The sequence below is a fragment of the Plutella xylostella genome, chromosome 13 (assembly GCF_932276165.1).
Source record: "Plutella xylostella chromosome 13, ilPluXylo3.1, whole genome shotgun sequence".
NCBI lineage: Eukaryota > Metazoa > Arthropoda > Insecta > Lepidoptera > Plutellidae > Plutella > Plutella xylostella.
The window spans coordinates 4,301,299-4,322,487 of NC_063993.1; the positions used below are offsets into that span (position 1 = coordinate 4,301,299).

Here is a 21,189-nt window from a genome sequence, read left to right on the forward strand (position 1 = left end):
GAGAATCGGTGGTTGCATATGCTCAAAACAGCGGCCAACCGAACTGCGTAAAATGTTAATGCAAATACCATCACAAAAGTTTGAAGAATTTTGGTTCGCCATTGTAAATACAATAATTAGATATACATAAATAATAACTAAAACCCCAAATAAAATTTTACATTGCGTAGATTTGTTTTTTTCTTCTGTAGGATAATATATTATTGTACACCCGACGTCTAAAAAAAACCGCTCCAAATGGGAATAATGAGACATTTTGTAGGAGAACATAAGTCTCACTATTACCATTCGGCGTTTCGTAATTCAATGGGAATAGTGAGACTGATTTGAAAAAGAATGCTGTCTCAGTATTACCACTGCAATGGGTAATGGGAATAATGAGATCTACCCAAGATCAAGGGTTCGTTCAACAAAAAAAATGTCATCAGTCTTCAATTTATTTATTCAAATAAATTTACAAATTACATGCAAGCTATAAAGTAAGCTACGTGCAGACAGTCATGTTAATATAAGCATTTTGGCAAGAAAAGGGAAATCAGACTCATTCTCAGCAGATCGGGGCACTGGAGCGCCGGCGACCGCAACACATCACATGTATACTTACATACGGCTCAATCAGACCCAGACTATTTATCATTTAATGTATATTTACTATATAAAATTATACATTAACTACATTGGTGTCTGTAAAATTGTCTGGATCTCATTTTACACGCAAATCGCATTCAATACTTAACCCTATCTTATTCACTATCTACCTAGAAACTGGTTTTATAAAAAACATATTACAAATTACACTTTGGATTATTCAGACTTAAATAAATCACAATAATAATGGGAAATGACTTAGATCAACTAAACATACAACAATGAAAACTGGAATCAATAACTAGATTGTCATAGTTGCTCAACTAATACTGAATATTGAGTTTCTATCCCTATCAATGATTATTTTAAATTGGGGCTTTCATAATCGATGTCCGTATCGTCTAAGACGCGTACAGAGTTGTACTAGAACTAAACAAAATTACTTAGTTTATGAGTATGATATGGTCAACAATACAGTATGACTTATCTTAATCGGTAGGTATAAAATCCTGTTTCAACATCTGTACACAGTACAAATTAGAGATCATTGTGTAATACTTGTGGTATGATTCGACGTGAACAATCATATTTATCAAATTGGCAGTCTTAAATCAGTATTTTGGTCACTGAGATCGACCTAATGAACTAGATTTGCATTAGGTACTGATAAAAACCTTCAAAAACTTTTGTACTTTCCTAAAATAATATTAGTAAATGGCAGATCTACTTAGTTCAAAAGTGAACATTACAAAAACTTACAACTACTTTTTGGAAAACTCGTGCAAATGCATTACATAATGCATACGATATGCTTAGAAAATAAATAAATGTACAAGTAAAACCGATACGAAAGGGGCAATATCAATAAGTACGTTACTAAAATACATTACAAACGATTATTTTGGTAAATACCTACATAGGTTTCACAACACCGAAAGACAAGGACAGGAAGCGAGAGCGCGTGGTGGGCGCGGCCTAGTCGACGTGCGCGAAGCGAGGCACCACGTCGGCCTGGATGAGCAGGTCGCAGGCGGGCAGCGGCGGCAGCGGCAGCGGGTCCTGCTCCACCAGCAGCAGCGGCTCGCTCGCGGGCAGCGCGCCATGCCCCACGTAGTAGTAGAACATGTGCTGCATGGACGCCATGAAGCGGCGCTGCTCCGGCGTGTCCGAGTCGAAGGTGCCGAGGATGGCGCGCACGTCGGCGTCGGCGGCGGCCAGGCGCCCCCCGCCCGCGCTTGCCACGTACAGCGGCGCGCCCAGCCGCAGCCGCGCCAGGCTCACCAGCGGGCACAGCGTGCGCACGGCCGACATCAGCTCCACGAGCCCCGCGTACGTCTTGTTGAAGTGCTGGAACACGGCGGCCGTCAGGTTGCGCTCGCCGAGCACGCTCTCGCTCACCTCGCGCTCCACCAGCTCGGCCGTCCAGTTGAGGTGGCGCGCCTGCAGCAGCTCCGAGTGGCCCGAGTGCCGCGTCGTGCCGAACACCATCGGCTTGAACTCCTTCTCCTTGCCGAGCTGCTTGGCTTTCTTCTGCGCGTCCCAGGCCTCGTAGGCGTGCTGGCGCAGCAGGTCGCCGTCCAGCACGAGCCAGGAGCGGCGCAGCTCGCCGGCGCGCGGCATGCTGGCCATGCCGTCCCCGAGCCACACGTCCGGCGTGGCCGCCAGCAGCTCCGTGGCCGAGATCTGGCGCAGGCAGTCCGCGTCGCTGCACTTGCTGATCAGCTTGAACTGCTCGTTAGCCTTGACCGCCTGCTCGAGCGGCTCGCCGGGGAAGATGACGGAAGGAGACGAGAGCCACACGCGGGAGTACAGCTTCTGCGCCTTCTTGACGGTGGTGAGCGCGGCCACGAGCGTGGCGCCGGCGCGGTGGCCCAGCAGCGTCACGGAGCTCTCGTCCCCGCCGAAGTGCTTGATGTTGTGTTTGACCCACTCGAGGGCGACGAGGAGGTCGCTGAGGGCGTAGTTTCCTGACGTCTCCGGATACTTGGTCTTAGACAGGCTGTCGAGCGCGAGGAAGCCGAAGGGGCCGAGCCTGAAGTTGGGGCGGACGAAGACGACCTCCTTGGTGCGCGCGTAGAGGGCGGAGGGCTGCAGCGGGCCAAGCCCGCCGGCCAGCGTGGTGGCGCCCACCAGCACCACGACCGGCAGCGGCGCGTCGTAGCGCACGTGCGGCGTGACCACGTCCAGCGCCAGGCACGCCTCGTCGCCCGCCACGGTGCCGTTCGCCAGCAGCTGCAGGCAGGCGGGGCCGGGCGCGTGCGCCGCCAGCGAGCCGTTCCAGCAGCGCGCGAGGTCGTCCAGCGGCGCCGCGTACGCGAACCGCCGCTCGCCCACCGGCGGCACGGCGTACGGGATGTTGTAGAAGCTGTACACGCCCTCGTTGTAGATACTGAGGAACAATATTACATTATTATTATTCTAATTAATAAACACATCTTACATAGGGTATTATAAGCCAAAGTTTCTAATAATGATTCAGTTGCTATACAATCTTTACATACACACAACACAACAACAAATGCAAATGTTGATTTAGATTTATTTTGTAGCCAAGTAGGATTAATTAACTATAGTTTTACGGAGAGTTTTAGCTCATCTGTTTTGTTGAGCGAATAATTTGTGCGAGCTGTATTTTTGCTCAATAAGAACTTATTTTTACTAACATATGTGTGAAAACTTTTAATTGGCTATGTATTACTAATCGAAATTTCTTATGTCTAACATTTAGCTGTAAGTTTTCCTATGAATAAATAAATAAATAAACAAAAGGTTTAGGACGTATATTCCACACCGCTTCCTTCACTTGTATTCACAACAGTCCTCCATATGAAAGGATGCTTAACTCACCCTTCAACAGGTCCGCAGCTGGTGATAGTGGTCATGTAGCGGCCGAGGCGCAGCGGGCGCTCGGCGGGCGGGCCGGCGCGCGCCCCGATCACCACCCCGATGATCACCGCCAGCAGCACCAACACCACCACAACGCACACCACGATGTCATCTGGGGTAAATGTTGTAGGTTAGACTACCTGTCATTATCATACTCTTGATACTCTATTGGAGACTAGTATTTACATTTAGGATTGTAGTCATAAATATGTGTTATCTTCTTCGATCACAGTTATCTAATATCTTGCTAGAACCTTGCATAATAGGTACTTTTTTGTTTCTCTAATCTACAATTTTAATATAAATAATGTACATTATTAGAAAGGATGTACACCCTAGTCTTTTTTTAAGCATAAAGAGCTTCAGTAATAAATTCATTTCATAACTTTATATATTCACATACCCATTATGAACTTCTTCTGCCTTATCCTCTCCTTCAGTGGCAGTTTGGTTGCTACCTTCCCTTCAACCTCCTAGAAAGAAAAATATTATAAATGTTTTAATGAATCGAGATTAAAACTTAACCTACATTCATAAGAGAACTACATAAAAACTATAAAAAATATTTTGTACAAAAAATATAATAAAAAGGTTGGTAATGAATACAAAAAAGTCTTACATCTCCATCAAGCTTCACATTCTCCATGCCATCATTGGGAGTGTCCAGTTTGTCTTCCAGAGTCTCCATGGAGGCCAGGGTAGCCTCAGCATCCTTGTCAGACTTCTTCTGAAGAAACTTGGGGTATTTGATGTTCGGCAGGCGGATGCCTCTCTTGGTCTCTGCATTTTCTGTTCCTGTTAAATTGTGTATAGATATTTATTAACATGATGTATGACAAGTCACAGATCTTTGTTTACAGTATACAACTGAAATACTTCGCCTTTGGCTCCCAAATAGGTACAGTTTTCTATAGCTTTCCATGGAATGGAATGTTTAGTATTTTACTATGATTGATTGAAATGAAAAATAAAATATAGTTAGCAGTGCAGTGACAAAGAATCCATACAACACTATTCCCATTGGCTTCCCTTTTAGATGCACTAATTTAATATGCACCTTACAATATTTCATCATAGGTGAGTATTTTTTTTTCACAACGGCTTCCCCTACAACTAAATTAACTCTTCACCACTGCATTACCATAAAATAGTCATTTGAATGAAATAGAGCTGAGCTACAAGGGTGTTCCCTAACTTGTGGTTCAAGCATAGGCAAGGCACCAACTCCTAAATAGTAGTTATATCCATTTGTCCTTACTTGGCACAAAAGGTAAACAATCTTTCCCATTTTAATCGCAATATTATTAAACAAGTAAACTACAGCTAAAATAAAGGGTTTAATTACGAAAAAAAATATAATTTTTGCTAGTAAATATTTCATTAGTTGTTGTTTTATTTTAAGACCTAGTTTTTAAATAAATTCGAATAAAAAGACACATAAACATTGTTAACCTTTTGTGCCAAGTAAGAATGAATGCAGTATAAAATGTGTGTTTACCGTCTTCGTTCTTGGGGTGGTGCATGAACTGCGTGAAGGGGCAGGCGTGCAGGAACTGCAGGCGGTGGCGCGGCTTCGCCGACTCGTCCGCCTTCTCGGTGTCGCCCTCCTTCTCCACACCATCTTCATCCTGCATTTTATAATGTTGTTAGTGTGTTGTAGGTGTATTTGAGTATGGAATTAAGTCGATAGTTATTGTTAGCGTTGTTATGTAGGAGTAGTACTCATTGAGTACTCAAGTGTATAAATTTTGTCGGTTTCATGAAATTACCTTGGATTTTTCTTTGTCCGAATTTCTTGTGAAAAAGCCCGGCATCTTTATAGCGCCAATAGGGATGAACTTCGGCTTCACCTCACGCCCCTGGTCGGTGAATTCCTGCGAGAGTGCCGCCTTTACGGGGCCCTCGTTCTCAGCTCCTTTCTTCTCCGAAGCATCGATCACGATGTTTTCGGCTTCAGATTTTAGCATCATTTCTTTCTCTTCTGCCTCGATTTGTTTCTTATCGGGAGTTTTATTATCGTCTTCATTTTCAATTTTATTTACTTCTGTAGTACTCATGACTGGATAACAATAAAATTGCGGTTATTTTTTATTTCGATTCACAAAAATAAGCGTGACGCTCTCACACCGAGTTAGGTAGAAATATAAAATTCTGTATGTAAAGGAAATAAATACTTACTTGCTGTATTTTTCAATGTTCCATGCGCTATTGAGAGTGGATGATATCACAGGAAATCACGCCTTTCTTTCAATTCAATAAATAAAAGCTTTACAAATTTCCCCCAACAAAATGCCGCTTCGGTCGATCGCGTTTATTGAATGAATGAAAAATATTTGCTGAATGAATGAATGTACTGAACTATTTTCTAAACTGGCAACATTAGAAATGTTGAAGGGGCACTGCGCCGTGCCCATAGAGAAAATAAACTACGATAGCCGTGGTAAACCGTTATTATTCTGAGGAAGCTGTACGTCTTTTCTGGCCAACCATATTTCAGCAGTTTGCTTGAAGATACCGTTCATAGCGATAATACCTACCTCTTATAAATAAAATGCGTAGGACTTCTACTTTTGTTGATGTACGATAGTGATCAAAAAATAAAATAACCACTCATTTTAAGTATAGTAAGACGACCGATGGCGTAGTGGTTAGTGACCCTGACTACTGAGCCGATGGTCCCGGGTTCGATTCCCGGCTGGGGCAGATATTTGTTTAAACACAGATATTTGTTCTCGGGTCTTGGATGTGCCCGTAAAATGGCAATAGGCCCGCCCCCTATTACATTGGGACTAACACTCTGGCGAAAAGTGGGTGCAGCAATGCACCTCTGCCTACCCCGCAAGGGAGTACATTAGTACAAGGCGTGAGTGCGTGTGTGTTTTTTTGTTTCATTTTAAGTTTAACGTAGTTCAACCCAGAAATTTTACTTTAGGATGTAGGATGGGAAAAGGAGACAGAGGTAAACGAGTAAAATATTAAAATCATTTTTTTTATTAACATAATTATTGGAAATACTCCAAATTTAATTTTAGACTACAACTAAATAACAATAATCCTAACTAATGTTTCTCCAAAGCTTTCTCTAGCAGGTCATTTATGTGTGTAATTAAGTTCCTGGGGTCCATCACGAGCCCGGCGGTGACCATGGCGTTAGAGAACAGCTGTTGAGACACCATGTTGGCCAAGTCCTTATCACTGGACAGTAGTTTGTGTAGCTTCTTAATTATCGGGTGCCTGGAAAATAAATATTTGAATTAATCAACTAGTATAGCACAGCTTTCTCGTTTGTATTCTACCTACATGAGAAAAACTAATAAGTAACAGTGGAATTTTATCAGTAAATGACCTAAAAGCATAGATGTAGGTAGTTCTTCTATATTATGTATAATCGTGGAATGAGAAAATACCACCTATTACAATATGGAGTATTAAAACACTTACTTAGCATTAATTTCCAACTGTGGCTGCAACAGCGCGAATCTGTTTTCCTCGCTCATGTCTTGCGCCTTGGTCCGTACAAAATGGCGGGCGGCGGCCATTTCCGGCACGATGATGACGCAGGGGTGCGAGTCTAGGCGAGACGTGGTGCGCACGTCGAACACCTTGCCCTTTAGTTGACCCTTTAGGTATGAAACTAATTCATCTACTTGAGATTGTTGCAGACCTTCGCTACCTGGAAATTAAATTGATTACGTTAGAATTTAATTCTAAAAACGAGCGCATTCATCTCATCCATAAAAACGTACTATCGGGAAATGAACTATAAATCATCAATATTTATATGAACTTATCGAGTTCACTACCTATTAAATAACCGATTTTCCCGATAACACATCAAGGGCCGGAAACGGATATACCGTTTCCGGCCCCAACTAAAAACAAGATGGCGTCCTCACCAATCACAGCTTCGGGCCTATCATTGGGGTCCTTCTGCATGTCGCTCTCTACGGAGACGAGCGCGCGGCCGCCGAACTCCTTCAGTTCTAGCAACACGAGCTCGTCGTACATCTCGTAACAGAATATCACTTCCACGTCACGCTTCTTCAGTGACTCGAAGTAGGGGGACGTTTCTGCTAGCTCACGGCTGGAATTGGTGAAATGGTTTGTTGTATGAAAACTTTTGAAATATGAGATTGAAATTTAACTATAGTTTATTGATTAGATTTAGGTCACCTAATACATCTTATCGTTAAAAGGTCACACGTATGGATAGAGTGCAATAGGTATTATAGGTTTTGGTAACCTGTTTCTACTTATGTACTAACTTGTACCATTGGAACTTAATTATACTAAAGGACATAATTTATGTAGTAGCATTCGTAAGATAGGCGTTCTATTAAAGTTACCTCGGAGCAGCCAAGTAGTAAATAGTTCTTTGGTCTTCCTTCTGTCTCGCGGCATACTCGGCGAGGGACGTCCTGACTCCTCTGTCCAGTTTTGAGGATTCGAAGCGCAACAGTTTTGAGATTTCTTCCTGTAATGTTAATTTAAGAAATAAAATGGGCGTGATATTATAGAGTAAATCTAGGGTAGGTAGAGATGAATATATTATAACGTACTACTATCTTAGGGAAGTAATTATTTTGTGTGATACTAAATATAAATCTCTGTTGGTCCTTTTTATGACTGGACCTCGCTCTTGAGGCTGCGCGATGTGAGTGATCTTAATGCATTCTGAAACAAATGTACATACCCTTTCCACAGGATTATGACTAGTGACGATGCCCTCCTTCAGGAAGAGGCTGTAGTCCTTGTAGAAGGCGTCGTACCCGACCACGTCCTTCTGAGACCGGTCCAGCATGAACTTCAGGAAGCGGTTCGTCAACACCGAACGTAGTTTACTGGAAAATATAAGATCTATTTATATTATTTCTATTGCAATAAAAAAAACTGAATTGTATTATTTCAATATTGTGAAATTCTTTATCATCTTCATTCGTGTGATTGCACAAAGGGTACCTACATTATACATTCTGCATTTGTGTACTTTTTTGGATTTTCATCTGGTTTATATTTTCATATTGATGCACAAATAAAAGGTTATTTAAGGTACATTAATTCTTACTCACCCAATAAGAGCACTGTTTTGTAGAAGTTCTCTGCTAAGATTTAGTGGAATGTCCTCAGAATCAACAACACCTGAAACACATAAAAAACTTATTCAGTTAAGAAGGAGTTCAGAGAAAGCTTGAATTTATAAATACAATGACATCCTATGTAACATGCAAATCTATTTGTGTCTGTCTATGTATATTATTCACCTTTCCATTTCCTTCTACCTAGATAATAGTTACTTTGTCAGTAACATAAACAAAACCAATACCTTTAACAAACCGCAGCCACTTCGGCAGAATGTTTTCCGCTTTGCTCTTAATCAGGATCTTTCTGGAATACAGGGCCACACCAACATCAGAGTCCCGGGAGAGTTCAAACAGTCCGGGTTTTCCCTCGGGCACATACAGTATGGAGCGGATGCTCAGTGGAACGTCGGTCTTGTAGTGCAGCGTGTAGCGAGGCTTGTCGTACGAATTGCTTATGAAGCGGTAGAACTCTGTGTGTTGCTCTTCTTTTACTTCTTTTGGCTCCATTAGCCAGAGGGGCTGAAATGTAACTTGGATTGTTAATATAACAAAAAAACAATGATCTTACGATGGATAATGCTATGTTAAAATATTTTAAGTAATAAGTTATCATAGGGGAGGTGGGGTGACGACTTGCGAAAGGTGGCTGGTTATGATTGGATGCGGAAAGCTAAAGATCGCATCCAGTGGCGTGCTTTGGGAGAGGCCTACATCCAGCAGTGGACTGCTATAGGCTGATGATGATGATGAATAAGTTATTATTATCATACACACTGGGTATGTATTTAGGCATTTATAAAGGCTATAAAAGTGTTCCAAGCTATATTTTAAACAGGACTGTAATTTTAAAGAGATAAATAATTTATTTAACTTTACCTTTATAGAGTTCACTTGTTCATCATTCAGGAAGATTGGGCTGCTTACAAAGTTGCTGTACTTCATTATGATATCTGTAAATAAATGCACCATTATATTTTATGACCAGAAAATCCATTTACAGTAATTAAGCAGTCTCATAAGTTGAACAATATTACTTACTTCTAACAGTGTCTTCATCAGAAAATTCTCTGCAGTCAGTTTTTAGATAAACTACAATTTTAGTGCCGATTGGTACTCCCTCTGCTTCTTGGATCTCATACATTCCAGACCTGCAAGTACAGTTTTTATTACGGTTTTAAAAAGATTATTTATCTAATGACACAGGATATGAGGTACAGTCAACTGTTTAGTGCCAACTTCTAGCCAATCAATAGATTCCTGGGTGAAATCGCCAAAATTTGTACATTTTTTGTCCATTTCTCTTGGTTGCACTAAAACCTACTAAATGAGAAAAATATAACAGCTTCATATAGAAAATTTTGGTAAATCATATTAGTAGAGTAAGTAACGTATTAAATTATTTGTATTTTATCATATTTTGCACAGTGGTTATTGAAATTTACATAAATTTAAATCTTAATAAAAATATCATATTTCTTTGTTATGCTCTTTGTAACAGTATTTTTTTGTATAAAATAGTATTAAATCTAAATTATTTTACTGGCATCACCACGAGCAAAAGTTTATTTAGAAGTGGCGTTAGTGTCGCGTCTCCGCCATTTTGTTTGTAGTCGTTATCGAAGTTATAGTGAACTCGGGAGAAAAAAGACTTTTCAGTGTTCCCCTTTGAAACAACCAACAAATTAAGTTAAAGGAAAGTTTTTACAAAGTAATTCCTGCACGTAAAATCATAATTTCAGTCTGTTTACTATGCAGTTAATCAAATTTTCGGAAAACTAAATCCACGTGTGTTAAAATATTTTTAGCTTATGAACGTAAGAATTTTTGTTCCATTTTGTTACAATTTTAAAGCTAAGGGCACATTCAGACTGACAAGAATGTGATGACATTTTTTAAACTAATAAATTACAAAAACATATCAGTTGTACAGAAGTTTAATTTTAATTATCCTAACAAGTGATACCTAATACCAAAATAATTAATAATTCAATTAATAAAAAAAAACCTCATAGATATATATATTTTTTTAATTTTTTTGTTAAAAAATTACGAAAGTAGTTCGTGTTTTAATTATTGAATAGGTACTGGTCAAAATCATAACCATCCTTTTCGCTTCGCCGTAGTGCTGATTAAATAAAAATTGTTTTATTTATTCATAGCAGTGTGATCGAGTCCGTATAGTTCCTTTTTGTAACATTTTTGTAACGTTTCCCTTTTGTTACGTTTTTGTTATGTACAAATTTTGGCGATTTCACCCTCCTACTTCTGGTTTGGAATACTAATCTATAGCTATCTCTTGTGTTTATACCTTACATCATGAATTATACATACATATCAGAAGACCATTTATATCCTGGTGAGCCAGCCTTGCTACTCCTAGTGAAGACTTCTATTTTGTCCGCCACCATGAAGGCTGAGTAGAAACCAACACCAAACTGACCAATGATAGAATTGGCCTGCTCCGCACCCTGTTTCTTGATCTCTTCAATAAAGGACTTGGAACCAGAGCGGGCTATGGTGCCCAGGTTGTCAGTCAACTCTTCTTTGGTCATACCAATACCGGAATCCTGGGGTATTAGAGAGATGTAATAAATAGTTAGCAACCTACCAAATCCAGTATGTGAGAAGTCTTAAGTGTTAGCCAATAAAATTGAATTTTGCTAATAGATTATTATGTTTTAATTACCTGGAATGTAATAGTTCTGTTCTGCTTGTCAGTGGAGAGTTTGATCTCTAGGGAGCGGTCAGTTTCCAGCAGCTGTGGTGTATCTGGCGCGGAGCTCACAGTCAAGTAGCGGAACTTCTCCAGTGCATCACTGGCATTAGAAATCAACTCTCTGATGAAAACCTGTGATAAAATAAGAATTATAAAGCAGCTTTATTATACATAATATTTTTAAGTTATTAAACAATGTTATTTAATATTACAGGTTATAGGGCTGGATGTATATAGCACAGGACTGTGGGACTTGGCATGACATGGAGGAGGCCTATACCCTGCAGTGGGTTGACATAGGCTGATGATGATGATAGGGCTCTTATGGAGCAAAATTGTTTGGATAAAATATGAACTTTCTTTGTATATCCTATGATGCAACAAAGGATAATATTGATGCATAGTATATTTTTAAACCAACATTTATACATGAACCTCTTAAGGTGAGACATAAATTATTGCAAAAGCTAGTATGTAATAAATATAACATACTTCTTTATCTGAATACAGTGATCTGGCCACGATGTCCAGCAACATGCGTGTTTCTGCCTGGAACTCTCTCTTCTCTGAGGTTCCCTTTAGAGTTTCACTTGTTTTTTTTTCAGATGCTGCTGCTTCAGTGCTGTAATTTCTCCGTGCCTTGGAAAAAAGGCTATCTATCGTGGAATAAAAAGATAAAGTATATTTTGAGACACCAGGACACTAATTATTGGTATAACTACTGTGATGTATAATGAAGTTTTTTTGGAATAATTGTTTTTGTAGGTAAGTACAGGAGTAAAGGAGCATTTTTTCGTATTTGTATATGAAAAGGATTTTCTTACCATTAAATTTATTGTAAGTATTGGCGCATCCTGGTATAAATCTGCTTCTGTTCAGGGAATTATAAAATAACCTTCTGGAACATAAAGCCGAACGACCCAAAGTTGCTCGTAAAGCCGACATTATAGATGTTTACACAATAATTGTATATCTAGTTGGTATGGCACCCTCTATTATTTATTAAAAGCTTGAACTTCTCCAATTAACTTCTCTAAAATCTTAATTTTAATAAAAATTTAACCATGCGAACGAAATAGTTGAATTGAAATTTTATTTATGGCAATCTGTCGGGTGTGCCAACAATTTCTGCCAGTATCATGTCATGACAATGCATGTGTATTTATTTGAATTGTAATTTATTGAAGGTAGATCTTGAAAACTTTACGAATGTATATAAATAAACATAATAGATATACACATATTATATATAGATAGATCTATATATTTGAGGAATGGAGTTATAACTTGATTTTGTTGTTAACAATGAATTTACTAATAGCGATGATAAAATTAGGGTCATGAAAATTTAATAACTACTGATGAAAGTTTATTGGAAGAGGAACTTTGATTTTATATAGGTATGGATATAATGAGTCTAAACCAAAAATGGGGCAATTCAGGAAAACATGATCTAGAGTCCCCTCGTCCTGTCCACACTCACACATGGGCGAATCCCGTTGTTTTATTTTATTGAGAAAAGCAGGGGAGCAACAATGACCCAAACGAATTCTGCACAAGATGGAAACAATTAATTTAGGAAGATTTTTAAATTTAAAAAACCACGGTCTATGAGGAACCTTCGGTTGAATGGAGAAGTACAATCGGCCCTTGAGCCGGCTTGATTTCTCCCATTCATGTTGCCAGATAGTCAAACTATCCTTAGCTGGGAGGCTAAGGAGGTCATAAGTCGGAATTTGGAAGTATTTTCGGTCACTGCTGGCATCTGAAGAAGCTCTTTTTGCTAGCTGGTCTGCGTATTCGTTGCCTTGTATACCAGAATGACCTGGGATCCATACCAGAACAACTCTAAGACTTTTATCGTTACACCTTCTAAGGCAGTCTTTAAGGTGCAATGTGTAACTACAGTGGGTTTTACTTTTAAAAGGACATTGTGTTAGAGTTTGTAAGCAACTCAGAGAATCGGTAAAAACTACAGCCTTATCAATGTTATGGGCTTCGATAAAATTACAAGCTTCAAGAACGGCTACACACTCCCCCGTGTAAACGGAGATTTCTGGGGGGCAAACAAACATTAATTCTATTTTTGAATTGTGATAGTAGACTGCTGCACCACAACAGGATGAATCGGTTAGTTTTGATGCATCAGTGAAAAATAAATGCCAGTCACTCCACTTAGTGTTAATCTCAGAGTTAAATACTGAATTAGCGGCCGGAGTTTGCTTGTCTATACCTATGGAAAATATTATGTTGGGAGTGTATTGTATACTACAGTAGGGGAATTCAAAAAGTGGGATATATTTAAATCTTAAAATGGGACATGTTTCTTCAATTTCCTGAATTTTTTTAAAACTGTTTAGTATTAGCGGTGGATTTTTATGAGACCAGTATTTACTTTTATTGCAATGACTGTATAATATTTTTAATTTTTCAAATAATGGGTGTGATAACCTAATATATGTTCTGAATAAAAAGCGATCCGATAGATATTGTCTTCTGATGTCAAGGGGAGGCTCAGCGCATTCAACCTGTAAAGCATTGACAGGGGAGGACTTCATGCATCCAGTTATTATTCTTAAAGCCTTAAATTGGATAGATTCTAGTTTTTTTAAAGCTAATTTGCTACATGGTTCTAAGAGGAAAGAACCATAATCTAAGACGCTACGGATAAGAGCATTATATAAAAGTTTTAAAGTAAAAGGGTGGGCTCCCCACCAGACGCCGGATAGGGCTCTGAGGATATTTAAAGACTTTTCGCATTTTTTAGTAATGTAATTTAGATGGACTACACCCGTTAGCTTAGTATCGAGAAACACGCCAAGAAATTTGACATTGTCATTAACTGGAACACTGTTGTTACATATCTTTACGTTAACTTCGGGGATATTACGTTTTCTGGAAAATACTATTGCACTGCTTTTAGGTGCTGATAGATGGAGCCCATGCAGGTTAAGCCATTCACTGAGAGAGTCTAATGACAATTGTATCGATTCATTGGCATCTTCTATTGAATCACAGGGTATATATATAGCCAAGTCATCAGCATATTGCAATACTTTACAGTCTGCGTTAAGGGAAGTGTGAAGTTTAGCTGTGTAAATATCGTAAAGCAGGGGGCTAAGCACTGAGCCTTGAGGAAGACCCTTCCATACAGTTCTAGTTTCAAAGTCCTCCCCAGGAACCCGAAGAGAAACAGTACGAGACATAAGTAGATTACTTATGAGCTTTACTAACTTATCAGGAATGCTCAGCTGGCGTAATTTATACCTGAGCATTGAAAGCAGCACATTATCATAAGCAGAGGAAATATCTAAAAATACAGCTAATACGGAGGCGTTACTACTGAAAGCGATGCGAATATCTGAGACCAGAAGGCTAATGCTGTCCATGGTACTATACCCTTTACGGAAGCCAAACTGTGAATCTGCTAATAAACCTTGGCTTTCGACATACCACTCTAGTCTATTTTTAATTAGATGTTCCATGATTTTAGAGAGGGCTGAAGAGAGAGCAATAGGGCGGTAATGGTCGGGGTTGTCTGGTGCCTTTCCGGGCTTAAGTATAGGAAGGATGACTTGGCACTTCCAAGTGTTTGGAACATAACCCAGATTGAGGCATAAATTGATAAGGTTTAAGAAGTATTGTTGACATTTGAGGCTAGCTTCGGAAATAAACGAGTAAGGAAAACCATCTATACCTGGGGCGGAATCGTGAACGTATAAAAGAACGGAAGAAAGTTCATTCATGGTAAAAGGGGAATCTAGGATATTGTCAGATGGACCACTTTCTGAATAATATGGTAGATCGTCTTCAAGTGGAACAAAAGGTGGAGCAAGTTTATCAAAAAAGGCTTCTGCAATGGGTCTCGGAATTGGGGGGGAGTTATTAGGGGAACATCCACGTCTATATCTATTAATAGATTTCCATACCAGGGAAGGGGGCGTAAAGGGAGATAGTGAGGAACAGAATCTTTTCCAGCTATCCGTTTTCTTTTTACGGAAAACTCGTCTAGATTTTGCAAGGAGTTTTTTATATAATACTAGGTTATCAATGGTCATATTTTGGTTATATACTAGTTCAGCTTTGTTCCGTTCTTTTATTAAATCAGAGCACTCACTATCCCACCACGGGGGAGAGGATAATTTGCCCGAATGAGAATTTTTAAGAGGAAAAGAAACATCCGCCGCAGAAGAAAGAGAAGAAGAGAAGTTTTCAAAGCACGAAGTTATATTTGAAGGGTTTGCATCAGGGAGATGCTCAATAAACGAATCAAGAGAATCCCGATATGTCTCCCAGTTGGCGTTTGATAAATTATACTTAAGGAGGGGATTAGACTCCTTATGAGGAACTATTTTATTAAAAAAGGTTGTTTTGATTGGGAAATGGTCACTTCCATGTGTACTATTAAGCCGGTTCCATTGCAAACTGGAAGCTATATCAGCACTGCACACTGTCAAGTCAACACAACTTTTACTCTCACCCGGGCGGGTCAGACGAGTGGGGGATCCATCATTTAAAATGCACATATTAAGGTCATCAAAAAGATCTGAAAGGGCGGTGCCGAATACGTCACAATGGGAAGAGCCCCAGGAGTAATGGTGTCCATTAAAGTCACCAAGGAGTATTAATGGGGGGGAAACGGAAAGAATTAAACTACGGATATAGGGGATAATTCTAATATTTGGATCAGCTATATAAATAGAAATAAAATTTATACCTTCGGCTTGAATACCGATGACATTTACGTCATCGTCAAAGGGAGGGAGAGGAATGGGAGACGAGGGAATGCGGTTGCTTCTTAAGATTGCCGTGCCACCATGGCCATCGGGTCTGTCATCTCTGAAGGAGATAAACCCTGGGATATTAAAGCTACAGTTTGGCTGTAGCCAGGACTCACTGATGGCAAATAAAGATGGAGAATGTTTGTTAATCAAGAAAGAAATTTCATGTTTTTTAGGAGCTACGCTCCTGGCGTTCCACTGGAGGAATGTCAGAGGGGCCATTGTTAAATAATTTTACAAGCTGAAATATTTGGGTTGCAACGTGGTCAGGTAGAGATGAATTATTTTTTGAAATAATCTGAGACAAAAGTGTTAGGAGAAGTTCAATTATTTGTGAAGTGGAGTTATCAGATGATGAAGGTTGAGACGAGTTTTGGAGAGCGCAACCATTTGGGGAAGATGGGAAAGAATAGCTATTAACGATGGATTGATGAGCATGTTTATCATAGCCAGAGGGAAGCGGGGCATGAGATTTTCGATTTTTTGTGATGGTTTTTCTGTAAGAAAAAGAAGAAGAAGCGGGTTGAGATTGACTGGGTTGTGACAAGAATATAGGCGAACTCTGAAGGGACTGTGGGAAAGAGTTGGTTATATCCGCATAAGAGCGAGACACAGACGGGAATTTTTTGGAAGCTTCCTCGAAGGAAATATTTTGTTCAGCCATGACTACTTTTATGTTTTTTTGTCTTTGGTATTCGGGGCAAGATTTACTTGTTGCGTAATGTTTACCATCACAGTACATACAGCACGCATCTGATTCTGCAGTGGAGCAACTATCACTGGAGTGATTGTCTCCACAACGGAAGCATTTTGGTTTGGAGCGACATTTGGTTTTGGTATGACCATATCGGCAACAATTGAAGCATATTATGGTGGGAAAGTGGTATAGCTCTACTGTCAGGGATGAATAGCAAGCGAATACTCTTTGGGGTAAGATTTGTCCGTCGAACGTCAGGACTACCGATTGTGAGGGACGCCACTCTGTGGAACCCTCTGCATTCTTTAATCTGTAGTTTATGCGCCTAGCTTTGAGAATTTTACCACAACCCGCGGGAACAGTTAAATTTGATATAATATCCTCTTCTGACCATTCTGATGGGACTTCCTTGACCATGCCCATACGTGTAATATTGTAGGTTGGGATGCTGGTCAAATAGCCCTTCAGCGTTAGTTCTGGGTGAACAATAAAGGCATTGGCAGATTCTGGGGATTTAAATTCAACGGCTACACGGTTGCGGCCAACTCTTTTAATTCCATCCTGCATTATATTTGTTATTTTCAGTCTCATAAGGAGCTGTCCAAATTTGATCGGGTGCATTGTTGAACCTGAGTTTGATTCCTGCTCATAGCGGGAGACGTGGACGAGGTAAGGGGGTCTGTCCATAGCCGAGTATCGAGCTCGACCAATCGAAGTCTTTACAGATTTTACTGTAGGGGTTTCATCCTCACTATCATTAGTTATGGGACGCTTTCTCCTATTTTGTTCTAATTCGTCATCGCCATTAGATAATGGGGAATAAGGAGGAGGTAGAGGGGAAAGAGGGTCAGAGACGTCAGGATCAGGGGGGGCTGGGGGCGGTCTATCCCTGTCACCCTCCATAGTCCTCAAACATAAAAAAAAACTAAAAAAAATAAAAAATTACCAGACTCTAAGACAAGATAAACACATAAATATATAAACACAGCACTAATAGATCGTTAAGTATTCAAGGAAAGCAAGAAAGCAAGCAGCAAGTAAGTTTTTTAGCAAGGAATGAATATTTTTTGCAAAGCACATGCACCGCCATAAACACTTCCCCACGAAATAGTTGGAAATTGGAAATAGTACGATTTTTGGCTTATGTCAAAAATGACAAATGACAGAACAGAATGGTTGAGGAGGTCGTTGTTCTGAGGACGAAAATTGCTAGAGCACTGAGTTGCTGAGTTTTATTAATTTACCACCCCATGGAGTGACTGGGGCACCTCGAAATGACCTTCCGTTAGAGTTGGAGATCATCTAAAGATAAAGAGGCATGGCATATTTTCCGGGATATCTTGACCTTTACAGTCGATAACTCAGAATAAAGATTATGTATCTTATATGACATTTTAGTGTTACATGACTTAATAATCTTTCCATTGAGGTGCGAGAATTTTCACAATCCGTCTGAACACCAAAATAAAACAAGCGTAGTACGAGTGATTCGTCAACTCACGGTAAACACGCTACATTGACTCACTGCTATCGTTAAACACATTTGCGTTAGGTTTTGTTGCTCTAACTAACGGTGAGAAAATCACTTATGACATAGGTTGAACTGCTTAAAATCAATGCATTGCAATAATAGCACAAAACGAAAATATTATGAATGAAATTTAAACTATTTTTATTAAATACTTACATCAAAACACGTAAAGAAGAATGAGAATTTGATAAAGTACTACCTACAGCTTATTCCACGTTGATTGATATGGATGTCACTTTAAAAAATATATATTAACGCATGAATACTAATCTGTAAAATTAGAAAATTAGTAAAATCTATAAATTTATTGACTACGACCACAGATATGTATATTCTTAACGCAATTTAGTAGAATGAAACGTACATGTCATACGACACATCAAAGTCGATGTTCAATGATTCAATGCACCTCTGCCTATCCCACGAGGGATAGTATAGTAGGTAGTTAATGAGTAAGTGAAAATGTACAAGAACTATAATTTTATAAGTGCCAATATAGTTACAGACTTTATTTTTTTAATTTATTTACTTTTATAACATTTTTTTTAGACATAATTAAAAATAAAAATAAAGTTTAAAAAAAAATTAGGTAAGCTTTTTAATATTTTTACAATAAACGACTATTTATTTTATTTTTTTAATAAACTGGGGTAATTTTGTACTTATACATGGCCAGACAAACAACGGTTTCATAGTTTCATTCATTCATTTGGACATATCATTCATTCGTTTTGCCGTCAAAAAAGCGTCAGTTGACTTGATAATTTGCTTGTGAGGCGTAGTTTTTGGATTTGTTTTGTAAATTATTTCTATAATTTACATTTCCTTAGCAAAATTTATTATTCTATACTATTAGTGGTATCAAACCTTATAAGTACTCTCTTCCTTTCAACGCCAATGGACTGAATTTAAAACTAGTGCATGTTTTTACAAGTGAAACTGTGATGTTGACTTCGTAACTTCCAAAATATCAAACAAATACAGTTTATTTTCAAGTCTGATAACAAAACAAAAATACCGATTTGAGTTGAATTAACGATACATTAGCCAAATAACTTTCGCGCGGAGGAAAAGTGAAAACAAGGTTTAGCATTTGTGTTTGTTGTGGTGGTGAACTTTCAGTGTCAACATGAAAAATTTGCTCAAAGTGTTCAGGACGAACTGTGGCCACTGGGTACTGCTGTCGCGGCTGCGGTGTAGTACTTGAGCTTATGACTTTGTGTGATTAAGAACTGAGGATGGGAGCTCGGTGGAGGTGAAGGGTGTAGCAGCGGCCTCACCGTGGAGCACCTCGTGGGCGGCGGCGCGCCGCACCCCGCGCGCGCCCCGCACCCCGCGCACCCGCCCAACATGCTGCAGCCCATGGAGGAGATGATCCTGCCCCCCAAGCGCCAGGCCGTGGTTGACCGCCTCAGGTATGAACTGTCCCGGAGATGCACTGGAGTGTCTTGTTGTATGGTTAAGGTGATGGATGATGATAGTTAACTCGGCATAGCATAGTGTGTGTAATAAGAATTTACTAATATAGTTGTTACCGGAATCTACCCAAGTGGTAGATTCCGACAATGCTAACTTTACAACACAAATAATATCAAGAAAAGTTTATTAGAGCAACAATCACATTATTCTTATAAATTTCTGACTCTGACATGGTACATTCTTATTCATCTTCAGAATTAATTTAGACCTACCAGTTAAAGAATAAAGTATCGAGAATAGTCTATCTTTTACACATACAAAGTTTGCATTCTTATAATCTATTACACTTGAGTCGTGTTCAGTTAAATATACTGTGATACTACATGAAATAGTGGTAATACTGATCCTTTTTTTACATACCATATAACATACTTTCGCCTGTACTTCCTATTTATTTTTTATTTATTTCGTTTATTTTCCAAAAACATTTTATAATAGGTACCTACATAAGTTACAACAAAAACCTGCTGCTTAAACCATGCAGTGTTTATGTGTGGCAAGTGCAGTCAGAAGTTGTGCATTAAACAATAATAATGGTTGGCTATATAAAATTAATGTTGATAAATGTTTCTATGAGTTGACTCGTAGAAATGCATTAAGTCCACCCTTTGTACACTTATTTATTTGTGCAATAATGAATGTAATAATGTCCCTTTATTATCACATATAATCAGCCAATAGTCAAGCACCATTGTCTCTAGAAATTTTAGAAAATAATAGGTACTTCATAAAACAAAGTAATTTTTCAAATATTATCATCCTCTTTTAGGACCTAAAACTTTTTGTTTTATCACTATACCGGAAATTGCTTAGATGCCTTTAATACAGCTTTCAGCCTACCATTTAGTATAGACTTGTACATCATCACAACCCATTACGTCCCCACTGCTGGGGCACGGGTCTCCTTCCAATGAAGGAAGGGTTTAGGCCTAGTCCACCACGCTGGCCAAGTGCGGGTTGGTGGACCCCAACACAAGCAAGCTTGTGCTGAGAGAGTTGTCGGGTAAGTGGGAAACCCGACTGTCAGATGTTTTCAAGCCGCCCGAAGGCCTCTGACTAGGCTTAACGACTGCTGCCGAAGCAGCAACCGGGACCCACGGCTTAACGTGCCGTCCGAAGCACGGAAGCGTCCAGAAAAGCACCACTTGAAATTGGTCACCCATCCAATGGCTGACCGTGTCAGTTGTTGCTTAACCTCAGCGATCAGTTACGATCACTGAGGCCCGCTCGACTACGGACGCTTCTAGACTTGTACAATAGTATGCAATATGAAGTTGATTTACATTCAACCTGACACACATTTTGTGAAGTGCATAGGGTGCAAATACACCTGCTTGTATGACATTGACCTCGAAAATATAGCCTCGAAATATACACAAGAAATGTGTACAATCTTTACACACATAAAATTCAAATGGTATTTCACGAAA

General features: G+C 39.4%; 3 protein-coding genes across 3 annotated transcripts in view; 1 reads left to right on the forward strand and 2 right to left on the reverse strand.

Moving 5' to 3' along the window:
- Positions 1 to 424: 424 nt before the first annotated feature.
- On the reverse strand, positions 425 to 5,784 carry LOC105386924 (neurotactin). The gene is made up of 7 exons (XM_038112186.2): positions 5,653 to 5,784; positions 5,244 to 5,533; positions 4,973 to 5,102; positions 4,094 to 4,269; positions 3,878 to 3,947; positions 3,436 to 3,586; positions 425 to 2,977 (listed from the first exon to the last, which is right to left on the reverse strand). The coding sequence occupies exons 2-7, from the start codon at positions 5,529 to 5,531 to the stop codon at positions 1,564 to 1,566; spliced, it is 2,229 nt and encodes a 742-aa protein (XP_037968114.2). The 5' UTR covers positions 5,532 to 5,533; positions 5,653 to 5,784; the 3' UTR covers positions 425 to 1,563.
- A 663-nt stretch (positions 5,785 to 6,447) lies between these two features.
- Positions 6,448 to 12,356, reverse strand: LOC105386143 (heat shock protein 75 kDa, mitochondrial). The gene is made up of 13 exons (XM_038112216.2): positions 12,096 to 12,356; positions 11,764 to 11,927; positions 11,242 to 11,403; positions 10,887 to 11,122; positions 9,594 to 9,703; positions 9,432 to 9,505; positions 8,798 to 9,074; positions 8,544 to 8,613; positions 8,168 to 8,315; positions 7,821 to 7,948; positions 7,371 to 7,558; positions 6,916 to 7,147; positions 6,448 to 6,708 (listed from the first exon to the last, which is right to left on the reverse strand). The coding sequence occupies exons 1-13, from the start codon at positions 12,214 to 12,216 to the stop codon at positions 6,534 to 6,536; spliced, it is 2,085 nt and encodes a 694-aa protein (XP_037968144.2). The 5' UTR covers positions 12,217 to 12,356; the 3' UTR covers positions 6,448 to 6,533.
- Positions 12,357 to 19,000: 6,644 nt separating this feature from the next.
- Positions 19,001 to 21,189, forward strand: part of LOC105389593 (neurogenic protein mastermind) — a 42,914-nt gene continuing 40,725 nt past the window's right edge. Inside the window, exon 1 of the mRNA XM_048624802.1 lies at positions 19,001 to 19,695. Within this exon, the coding sequence (XP_048480759.1) occupies positions 19,631 to 19,695 (65 nt within the window). The 5' untranslated portion in view covers positions 19,001 to 19,630. The remainder of the gene's footprint in view (positions 19,696 to 21,189) is intronic.